Source organism: Solanum stenotomum, chromosome 7 (genome assembly GCF_019186545.1).
Source record: "Solanum stenotomum isolate F172 chromosome 7, ASM1918654v1, whole genome shotgun sequence".
Classification (NCBI taxonomy): domain Eukaryota; kingdom Viridiplantae; phylum Streptophyta; class Magnoliopsida; order Solanales; family Solanaceae; genus Solanum; species Solanum stenotomum.
This window is the reverse complement of record NC_064288.1, coordinates 56,602,750-56,614,626: the sequence shown is the minus strand read 5'-3', so window position 1 is coordinate 56,614,626 and position 11,877 is coordinate 56,602,750. Positions and strand designations below refer to the sequence as shown.

Genomic DNA, 11,877 nt, shown 5'->3' with positions numbered 1-11,877 from the left:
AGAAATCTTAATAAGGTTCAGCATGAATTCAAATCAAATGGTTTTTTTCTTCAATAAATCTTATACAAAGGAAAATATTGGAAGTAACACTAAAACCAAATACTGAATGATATTATCATGAACAATAATATACTACTTGTCTCACAATTTCAAAGAAAATCTCAAATCTCATGTTCCTTATAGGCAAGCCAATTATCTTGAAACAGTGAGAATAAGCAAAAATCCAGAATCAGAATTTCAATCCAAGAAATAGAACATAGAGAATATTGCATTGGCACCAGATGCTAAAGAACAGCATATGACAAAAAAGTGGTGCAAATCTACTAGTACTAGTAAAGAATTGTTACTTTTAGAGTAGCTTGCAGCTATGACATGTAATTAGATTTACCCTCTTATCAACTAGAACAAAATTAACACTTCATGGACTAACCATATCTATAGAGGTCAATCAAAAAATACTTGACCCTGCATCAAGGCTTTGATGTACAGGCCACAAGGGACCAAGTTTTGAGGCTAAAACACAAGAAAGTTATCCATGTATTTGCTAACAAAGTTTCTTCGCGTTACACTTCACATCTTTGTCTATCTGCATCTTCAACTTGTGATTTAAGCCCTCTGTCAAAGCTGATGATGATGATGTCAAAGAGGCCTTCAGCAAGTTCAATGCTTCTGACTCGCCAACACTGATCATTTGCTCTTCAATATCATTCATGGGCACATTTAGCTCTTGAAGTAAGCAAATAGTTGATGTAAGAAGACAAAGGTCTTACTTCCAAATTGTCCATAACGTAGAAAGCGGAGGGTTCCTTTGCAAACTTATGAAATTTGGGAACATGACTACCCCTTATATGTTGCCTTGGATCATACAAATCGTAAAATTCTGATTCTCCTTCAGAAATCTGTAGCAGCTGATACTCAGAATTATAATGTGTGGCAACATTGGGCTTGAGTAATATTGTCTTAAGGTTGTCCTTAAATTGATCCTCAATCTGGTAACTATTCTGCTTTGGACGCATATTGAACCATTTCAAATCTAAAGCCTCCACGCTTTTATAGAAGTTATCGATACATCTCAAGCCAGAACTCCCTTTTAGAACATCTTCAATTGATCCTATAGGAATCATCAAGAAGTTGAAGAGAAAATCAATAAAATCATTGCCTGCTTCTGCACACAAGACCTTCTTTGTAGACTTTCTTACTGTTAGCTTCAGATCCAACTTCTTGGTGTTATTACTAGTTCCATTTTCAGATATGGATGACAACTTTCCAGACTCGGACATTGTTATAGTGTCTACTTGTGCCCTTTTTTGTTTTTGCTTGGGCAGAAACACATCAGACAAGGGAGTCTTTGAGATAAATGAACGAGCAAGTAGACAAATCACCTAAATGGTCCAAAAAAAGATCATGTTACTAGCTGCAAATGCCAATTTACGAAAATCACAGCAAAACATGTAAAAGCAAACATATCATCAGAAAGCATAATTCTCTTATTAAGAATGTGGTAATCACTAATTCTTTTAATTAATCGGATGTTTAAGGACAATACCTCGTCCCTGCCAACTTCTACATTCATCTCCTTAATCTGATTCATATCACTCAGGCCAACATTAGAAAGCATCTGGAAAAGAGTGCTTGGAGAAGCACGCTTGAATTGCAAGTCGTCACTGATTAGATATGATATCCCTCCTATGAGAAATACTTACTTATCACGACAAGACTCACTTAAAATAGTCTCTTTATTAAATTTCCCATTACATGGGCACTCTACATTCATGAAATAGCTTCGCTTTGAGCAATACTTTCGCGTTGTCCAACCTGAACACCCATAATACTTCTCGGAGCCTGAATCATCTATGTTCACTTTCAACCTCATACAATACTTCGGATAGGGAGTTCTTGGATTTAGCAGCATGGTTTTGCAATGCCCTATGAACTGATCTTCCACAGCAAGGTTTTCAACACTTTGGTACAAGTTGTTCATACAACCAACAACTCCAGCCTCTGCTTTAATGAGTCGTGTTATTGTTCCCAATGGCAAAGTAAGAAGGCTAACGAATATGTCCATAAAATCTACTTTGGTTTCAGCCGCAACAACTTGATCCTTCTTTTCATCCACCAAAAACTTCAACACAACCTTAGATTCTTCCTTGTATTCCATTTTAAAGCAGTTAACTGATGTAGCAAGCTCCTTGCTGATCCAAGTTATCAGTAATGAGTCGATAACCAAGATAACCCATCGGGCAGGGATAATCATTCCGGTCCTGGTAGAAGTGGCGACCATTCTCAAGAACGAAAAAGACTGCGCTGAGGGAAGTCCTATGAGTCACTGAAACGACGGCAGGAGTGCCCTTTTTCTATCAATAGAGGGAGCAAAAAAGGGGCTTTGCTCCCCTTTACAATATGAAGAAAGAAATAAGGGTCGAAGTTTAGACCGCTCACAGTAGTTCTACCTATAGAAAGGATCATGAAAGAGGCGATCAGAATGGTACTCGAATCTATTTACGATCTCGAGTTTCCAGACACATCGCGAGAGTAAAATGATTTTCTGGCTTTCAGTTGAAGTTAAAAAGAAGTTAGCAATTAAGAAACATGGCACACGTTTCTGAACATTGTTTTAGCGGCAATTAACACAGTTTGTAATGTCCCTAAAACCTATAATGACATTGGATCCAATCGCAATTAACTAATACCGGTAAAAACTTTATCACTCTTTGTTAATGTGTACATTTATTGTCGCTAAAAGTTATTTTTGTTGCAATGATTATACCTAATACCACCATAAACACACATCCCTTAATAGTCCAACTAGGAGCAAATCTAAAATTTTTAGAACATGGGTGCACCATTGAAAAAAGAAGGCGAAAATACATGAAGTGGAAATTGACACAAGTAACTCAATATCCAACCAAGTGCACTATTTAGTCCTTTTATACTGTAGGTATCAGTAGTTAAAATATATACTCCCTCCATTTCACAAAGAGACAAGAGTGACCTAGTTTGACTTGGCACGGAGTTTAAAATAATAAAGAAAACTTTTGAATCTTGTGGTCCTAAATTAAAGTTATGTTAAATGTACAAAATTGCCCTTTAATCTTGTGGTCTTAAACATGCCACGTGAAAAGTTGAAAGTAAAATGTTACCAAAAAAGAAAAGAGGTCATACTTTTTTAAACAAACTAAAAAGGAAACGAGGTCATTCTTTTTTAAACAGAGGGAGTGAATAACATAAGATTATAATTTTAAGGGGTAAAAATTATTCACTGACGATTGGAGGAGAAGGAAAAATACCTTTTAATGGAGAGTGGATTTGTTCTTGTTAGAAAGCTATACTTTTTTTAGGGTTTCTTCCTAATCTTAACACTAATGGCCAATGGTTTCCCGCTCAAATAATCTTATTTCCGGCTAACTTTAGTGGAGTCATTTGCACAAGTAGGATTTTTGGGTGTCACTAGTTAAGTTTTAGGAAATTTATACAAATTTCACTAGTTTAGGAGCTTATGACTAAAATATGAGTACTTTAATTTGCAGTATTATGAATTTAATCAGATTTTGGTGTGTATATATGAGATCAAAATTAGGTGTGATTTGTTCTACATATATTGTATAAAAGTGGATTTATATGTATATGAGATACATGGATAAAACTCGCTTGCCACTCTCCTTTGTATTTGGTATATATCTTAGATACGTACAGATATATGTATCTAATGTGTATATAGATACATGATTATCTCGCTAACCTCTCTCTATTTTAGTGTATCTAGCTGCAAAAATACATGTATCTAGTTGTATCTTCCTCAATATATGATAGGAAACTCTTAATTAATGATAAAATACATTGTTATTTGAAAGTTTAGGTAAAATCATTCATTTGGCAAATTTACTACCCACTATCTCTCTATTCATTGCAAGGAAGAATTCATCACATATAAATAGTGTGGTCTTCCTTGTGTTGGGTAGAAGTAGAAACAACAAGAAATAAACAAGAGAAAGAGTGGAAGAAAAGATGAGAAATATTATATTGTGTATATTGAGCAAGTGTAGTGAACGAGAGAGTTGAGACAAAGAAAATATTCTAAGTCTAACTATATTCATTATACAAAGGAGAATATTTATATGTTGAAGGAAAGTGTTCTTATGTGGAGCTTTGGACTCTTCAACTAATCCAGAGTTGTTTGAGTTGTACAACGTTATTGGGCTGTTGTATCCTGGAGAGGACAAGTCAAGAGTGATACTGTTGGATCGGTGTAGATTATGCCGCAGTTGACTTGAATCTCCTTAAAGAGAATGAGATATCCGCGCTTCGGCCTAAAAATTTGTTTATTCACTTTTGTTTTTTGTTTTTCAACTGTAATATTTTGTATTTATGGTATATTACACCAACACTTGCCTTATCATGATAATCATCGTGATTTCTAACTAGATCATGACGTCTCAATTAAATGTTTTCTTCCAACTAAACACATCCCATATTTATATTATTCGACATTAATTAATTTGATTATTTATCCCACTTTTAGCCTATGCACATGGGCGTAGCTATGTTAAAGTCAAGGTGTTAAGTTGAATACCCTTCGCCAAAAACTAATATCATAATTAAGTAAAATGATATACAAAGTGATTAAATAGTATATTCTGGACATTCTTAACAGAACAAGGTATTGTAGCCGATCGTTTCATTATTTCTGTCACAATTAACAAATCTTCCATGTGAAATAGGTGGACTTCACCATGGCCCTTGAATGTATGACAAGCCGTATATTCGATAGAAAAGAGTAACGTTTACGCATTCCTAATAAAATGTTAGATGATGAATGAGGATCTAATCAGCATATGTGCAAAGCTCCAACCAATCATGATTATCTAATAAAGTGTGCTTTATTCATTATTCTAAAATTCAACAATTAATAAAATAATTAGGTCAAAAGCACATGGTTGAGTGGATGAGTTTGATCAACTTGTAAATATATTATTGCCTTTATTCATCTCTAGCTTCATTATTATTATTATTATTAAGTTCTATTTAATTTCTCATCTCGTGTTTGATATTTGCATTGAAATCCAACTAATTTTGATTCACATGATATAAAACCCCAATCACACTACTCGAATTTAAAACTTTTAATTAAGGGGAGTAACAATTGAATAACAAAAAAAAATCCTGTTGGGAGCGCCACTCTCGAATGAGCCCTGCAAAGCGCGATTTGAATTTAATCGGAGCTTTAATGTGGGCTCCGAGAAACAAAAAAAAAAACAATTGAATAGCAAAGGAAGACAGAGTAGTGCTGACTGAGCAAGCAAAAGCCCAATTGAAATATTAGTAGTAAATGACAGCAATGGCAGTTGCGTAGGACAAGCACAGCAGCAGCCCCGTTTTCGCTTTTCCCAAGATCTCTCTGCAAAATCTTTAGCCTTCCTTACTATATAACAGCCCCTAAAACCCCATTTTTTACATTCCCATTTCTTACGCTTGCTCTGTGATCATCCTTTCTTCTAGGAGTAGCCATCTCCTAGAACCCTTTTAGTTTCTCTTTGTGTGTTTTTTGGTCAATTTAGTCATGGGAGGAGGAGATCACGGCGGCAAATCGGATATCTCATTCGCCGGAATATTCGCAAGTAGTGCCTTTGCTGCTTGTTTCGCTGAGGTAATTCTTCCATCAATCTAATCCCTTTTTTGCAATCCTGTCTTGAAACTTGCTTTGTTGATTCAGTCTTATATCTGTTGCTAAGATTTTTGATGATTCGAATAGGAGAAATGGGGTTGTTTCCTTTTCCTTATTTTTTTGTTTCTGGATTGTGGGGAATTGTTGATCCCCATTGAGCTGTTAAGTGTTTATGAGCTTATAATCCTTTACTGGGTTGCTTTGCTGGTCAATTTAAGTGTTGTTTTAATCTCCTAATGCTGTATGTTTGTATTAAGGTGCAATCTGTTTCGTCAGATAAATGAGTCTCTTGGTTGAGTGTTTGATTCATGCGGGAGGGTAAGTAAGAATACTATTGATCCTCCTTTTGGGGGGCGGGGGATCTGTTTCGGCAGATAAGTGAGGCTTGGTTGGAGGTTCGAGTCACACTGGAGGGTAAGTAGGAACACTATTGATCCTCCTTTTAGGGGTTGGGGAATCTGTTTCAGCAAATAAGTGAGTCTTGGTTGGAGGTGCGACTCACACTGGAGGGTATGTAGGAACACTATTGATCCTCCTTTTAAGGGGGTGGCGAATCTGTTTTGGGGGATAAGTGAGGCTTGGTTGAGGGTTCGAGTCACACTGGAGGGTAAGTAGGGACACAATTGATCCTCCTAGAAGAAAGTGGGGCTTGGTTTGTTCTGTCTTTAGTTAAGAGATTAATCACCTTACTATAGAATCTGTTAGGAAGGGAAAAGGGGACATCAGATGACCTTTAAACAAGGTGATGATGGTACAAAAGAAATTTGTACTCATGCTTCCTTAAAAATAATTACTTGTAGAAATTTGGTGGACTTGATTGTGTGAATACTTTTATGAAAAACCATTTCTTGCTTAAATTTGGAGGAATCAGTTTTCTTTCTTTTGCTTTTCATGAAACTAGGCCTTGATCACGTATATGGTTTTTCAAAGAACAGTGTATTGCTTATGGTTGTAGGAAATGAGGTTTGTTAAGTTTTGATTGCGTCTTTTGGGTCATCTGACATGTGTGGTGTCTACATGTAGTAGATTGTTTTGAAGTGTGCATGCCGTGCTATTGTTCGTGTTAATGATTCCTTCGCTGCCTGTTAATCTTGTTTGCTTCATACAAAATTCTGTTCTCCAGGCGTGTACTTTACCATTGGATACTGCTAAAGTTAGACTTCAGCTTCAAAAGAAGGCAGTTGAAGGGGATGGGCTAGCTTTACCTAAATATAGGGGATTATTAGGTACTGTTGGCACCATTGCAAAGGAAGAAGGAATAGCTTCACTATGGAAGGGTATCGTACCTGGGTTACATCGTCAATGTATATACGGAGGTCTTCGGATTGGGATGTATGAACCTGTAAGTTATCATTTCTAGCTTACAACAGCGACAAGTTTATTTTGTGGTTTTTGGCCTTTTATGGACTGTTTGCTTGGCGACCAGGTTAAAAACTTATATGTTGGCAAAGATCATGTTGGTGATGTGCCATTGTCAAAGAAAATACTTGCTGCACTTACAACTGGTGAGTGCCTTTTAGATGTTTTGTGTTTATTGTCACTTTGCTCGAGAGTAAATAGACAGTGAAGCTTTTATATCCATTTAGAAAACATCTGGACATAGGCTATAGAAGTTCAATGTTAAGATTATCAGTAACATACTTCTGTTTTTCCTTGTATTGTTCTTTTATACTGTCTGGTCTTTCAATATATTTTAAAGTAATTTGGTGATTCTTTATCAAATAGGTGCGTTGGGCATTACAATTGCAAATCCTACAGATCTAGTTAAAGTACGTCTTCAAGCTGAAGGAAAATTGCCAGCAGGTGTTCCGAGGCGTTATTCTGGAGCTCTAAATGCCTACTCAACAATAGTGAAACAGGTTATATGTCTTGTCTAGCTCAGTTGTTTACTAAATCATGATAACTAACTGCACGCGGGGCTGCGAAATTGTGTACTTTGAATCATGACTTGGAAGTTAGTTACCCCTTGAATTGAAATTCAATATTACCTGAACAATTATATCTGTGTTGCTATTCAAACTCCCATAATGTCTACCAATCAAGCGGACATACAACCTGCAAAAATATGTGCCTTTAGTATGTAACATTTAACAACTATTATGTCCCTAGAATTGGATAACATTTCTTAAAGATTCTTTCGTTGAACTATTCTTTGATAACTGATTCTTTGTTCGACTTTCTCATTGTCCATCTAACTTTAGTGTATTCGTTTATCATTCTCGGAGAAAAAGGGTAGTACTTTTCTTCTCCGTGTGGTTTCCATTCTCCTGGAAATGTTAGGAAATTATGAAAAGTTCTATTTCATTTAAATCAATCAAATCCTCAGGTCTGGCAGCTTACTGGAGCATTTGCAATATAATGTAAATAGAATAGGTTTCACATATGAAAATTTGAGGCAACTCATTGTTGAGGCATAGTTTTCCCCACAAAATAAGACACTCCTATTTGAACTTGTATGTTAACTTCTTTGAATTTTGTTTCTACCATAACTTGATTTTAGGAAGGAGTTCGAGCTCTGTGGACTGGTCTTGGACCCAATATTGGGCGGAATGCCATCATCAATGCAGCTGAATTAGCAAGTTATGATCAAGTGAAGGAGGTAGAGAAACCATAAATTTCTTATTCCCACCTCATTTTCCGGACCGTCTAATGTGGTGTTTTCTTGAATTTGGATGTTTACATTGTCATTCTTTTCACTGTTTGTTCTTTAAAAATTTCTGTGCAGGCTGTTCTTAGGATTCCTGGGTTCACAGACAATGTTGTTACTCATTTGATTGCGGGGCTTGGAGCTGGTTTTTTTGCAGTTTGCATAGGGTCCCCTGTTGATGTGGTATCTTCTATGTTCCTTTTTATTTGAAATTGCTTTCCTTTTAGTCCTTTCTGACGGCAGCCCACGATTCAGTAATATTTATTAGTATTTTAGATCTTCTTGCCCAAATAGAGGATCTTCTTGGCTATATAGGGGGAAAAGTTATGCATAGTCTTACTTTTCATGAAAAAGATTATCAAAATCAATATCTAGCCTGTTAGACGCATGCCTTCATCTTGTGAATTTGAAGTCCTCTGCTCATGAATTTTCTTTATTATTGTGCAGTGCGTGCCTAATAATAAAACTCTAGTTTGGCTGGGGTAAACGGAGGAGGGATTAAAGGATTAAAAGTAACATTGGGAGTGTAAGGGGATGTCTTGTAATTAAAAGAGGATCAATAAAAAAATAAATAAAGAGAGATAATCTGTCCTAAATTGGGCGGAAGCATGTCTATTTTACAAATATTAAAACCATACAAAGAATCATAAACAAATATAGATAATTCACTTAACAAGTTACTTTTTCTTTTCTCAACTTTTTCCTTCCCCTTCCTGGAATCAAACATAGTAGAGCTGGGATCAACAGTACTGATATCTTGTTACTTGGTTGTGTATGATGGTAATACCGATTTTTTCCAAATTTGCGTACTTAAGAAGTTCACCAAACACCAAAATGCTTCTTATATTTTGGTTAGGTGGTTTTTATTCAACACTATAATCTTTTAGATCACCATTTTTAATCTGTCTTCAAATTTCATCCCTTTAAAGTTGCATTATCAATAGACTTTGTAAAAATTTATTAGATTAATTTTGTTGATTATTCTTGTATAGCCATGAAGCACTGACATGGTAAACTGTGAATGCAGGTAAAGTCGAGAATGATGGGAGATTCCGCATACAAAAATACTCTTGATTGTTTTGTCAAAACATTGAAGAATGATGTGAGTTCATGATCTGTCCTTTCTATTGGTTATTGAAGAATCCAGCCGTTTTGCAGACATAAATTTTCGTCTTAGTCTTTTTGTTTAAATAACTTATCTTGGCTTCTTACAAGATGCAGAACTCTACCTAAAACAACATAACTTCTCATTCCTCTCAAGATAGTTTAATTTTTTTTTACTAAAATCAGATCCCTATTATTACAAATTTTCCCTACTAGTTTTTTGTTTGTGTAGTTTTCAGTTCCTTGCCAACAGCAACTTTAATGTGTAATGACTGCAAAAATGATACTTCTCCTATGGCCTTTATGTTTGCAGGGACCTTTGGCTTTCTACAAAGGCTTTATCCCAAATTTTGGACGCTTGGGATCTTGGAATGTCATTATGTTTCTAACACTGGAGCAGGTAAAGAGTGGAACCATATTCCCAGCGACACGAATTCTTTTCCATTTCACAATTGTTTATAAAACTTTATGCCAGATTACTATTCCAGACTAGCACATGATTTGCTTCAATGAGAGGCTTTCTCAATTTCCAGTTGCTTCCAGTTTCAACTGTTGGCTTGGGAACACTTTGTTCCATTAGACTTTGACAAATTCCTAATGAATTGCTGGCTGGCTTACCCTTTGTTTCTTATTTTTTGGCAGGCGAAGAAGTTCGTTAAAAGTTTAGAATCACCTTGATGTCAAAGAGGAATGAATCATCAAGCAGAGGATTACTAATTTACATTAAACATGGATTGGCTCAGCAATCATTAGAAGATGGAATCAACAAAGATATTTTTCAATATTCCCCTTTTTTTCGTCAATAATTCCCATTGGGGAACCCATAGAAACTATGAGAAACCAAGCTTAGAAATGTTTAGTTTTATCCTTTAAAGGGGACCCTTACTCTTACTATTCTTAGACCGCAAAATGTTTTTCCTTCCTTTTGGTTGCCATGGGATTCTATTACTGATTTATGGAATAGACTCCAATCATAAACATTGAAGATTGAACTTGAGCTGTGTATGCTACTGATTGAGGTTTTTTTTTTTTTTTTTTTTAAATTGTTGGGTGGCTTTAGACACTTGGTATTTGGCCCGACTGATTCAGAAGTCCGTAGGCACTCTTGACCAAGAAGTTCTTCGGGTCAATCCTGTCTTCAACGCCATTTTGGTGTTTTTTTTAGTGAAAAGGTGGTGTGAACACAATCGATTGCTAAAAAGGTGATACATTTGGTCCTTTCCTTATATCTAAAATTAACCAAAGAATTTTTTTTAAGTGTAACTTTATTTGGTGATCCATATATAGGTCTTAGTATCAGTTTGAGAATAGATCAGAAGGACAGATGAAGAAAGAATATATAGATAAGGTAATAAAATTTAGCACAAAGAGGCAATAGATCTAAATTGAAAAAAAGAACATATCTTGTAGTTTTTCAAGAGTCCCCTGTATAATGCACACTAGGGGTATACATGGCCGGATTGGTTCGGGTTTTTCAAATATCAAACCAAACCATTTGTGTCGAATTTTTAAATTTATAAACCAAACCAAACCAATAAAACTCGGGTTTTTCAACCTCGGGTTTTTTTGGATTTTTCCGGTAAAATATTCATACAAACATATAATTTACTAGTACTTCAAATATTTCTTTAGTCCTATCAAAATACAATTATCTAAGATGTTTCTTAAAAATATAACACAATATGATATGATTAATGACACTAAAATATCCAACAAAAATAATAATAATGAAATCGCGTAAAACAAATATTGCAAATTAACAAGTCATAATGAAAATGATCATAATTTAAAAGTACTAAATCATGCTAAAATTAAGTTTAATAAGTATTAGTTACATGACTAAATATTAAAGGAAATTAAAATTAGATTATGTATTTTAATTGTCTAAACCAATGTAAAACTAAAGAACAAATATTCAATAGTATTGTCATTCTTAGTGTTGAATTGATTTTCTTTTTGCATTAGTATTAATTTGATTTTGATTTAAGCTTTATTATAATTACCGACATCTGTGAACTATAATCTTTATTGGCCTATTCATAATTCTAAGTTTCAAACTTGAAATAATATATTAAAAGATAAAAACTATGAAAAAGTATAAGAAATATTTAAAAATTATATCAAAATTAATATTTTTATGTATAAAATAAAATTTTAAAATTATATATATAATGTCGGGTTGGTTTGGTCTTGGGTTGATTTTTTTTAGTTAAAACCAAACTAACCCAAATATAGTCGGTTTTTTTTTTTTTCAAAACCAAATCAAGTCAAACCAAACCACTATCGGGTTTTTTTTCCGGGTTGACTTGATTTGCTGTTTGGTTCGATTTTGTACACCCCTAATGCACACTGTGGAATGTGAAGTCTGCAACTCATGTTACTACATGACCAAATCACGCACGCCAACAAAAAGGAACTCAACTATAACAGTTCATTCAAAACAAGTTTTAAGGTTTAATTTCCA

At 34.7% G+C, this 11,877-nt stretch overlaps 1 protein-coding gene and 1 pseudogene across 1 annotated transcript; one reads left to right on the top strand and one right to left on the bottom strand.

Moving 5' to 3' along the window:
- Positions 1-222: 222 nt before the first annotated feature.
- LOC125869588 (uncharacterized) lies at positions 223-3,301 on the bottom strand (annotated as a pseudogene).
- Positions 3,302-5,341: 2,040 nt separating this feature from the next.
- LOC125869593 (mitochondrial uncoupling protein 1) lies at positions 5,342-10,418 on the top strand. The gene is made up of 9 exons (XM_049550066.1): positions 5,342-5,644; positions 6,786-7,004; positions 7,089-7,167; positions 7,388-7,521; positions 8,163-8,261; positions 8,388-8,492; positions 9,337-9,411; positions 9,727-9,813; positions 10,056-10,418. The coding sequence occupies exons 1-9, from the start codon at positions 5,558-5,560 to the stop codon at positions 10,089-10,091; spliced, it is 921 nt and encodes a 306-aa protein (XP_049406023.1). The 5' UTR covers positions 5,342-5,557; the 3' UTR covers positions 10,092-10,418.
- The last annotated feature ends 1,459 nt before the right edge of the window (positions 10,419-11,877 follow it).

Coding starts and splice junctions, on each gene's coding strand:
- LOC125869593 (XM_049550066.1), top strand. CDS start 5,558: ATGGGAGGAGGAGATCACGGCGGCAAATCGGATATCTCATTCGCCGGA. Junction 7,168..7,387: donor ACTTGCTGCACTTACAACTG/GTGAGTGCCTTT, acceptor TTTATCAAATAG/GTGCGTTGGGCATTACAATT. Junction 8,493..9,336: donor TAGGGTCCCCTGTTGATGTG/GTATCTTCTATG, acceptor CTGTGAATGCAG/GTAAAGTCGAGAATGATGGG.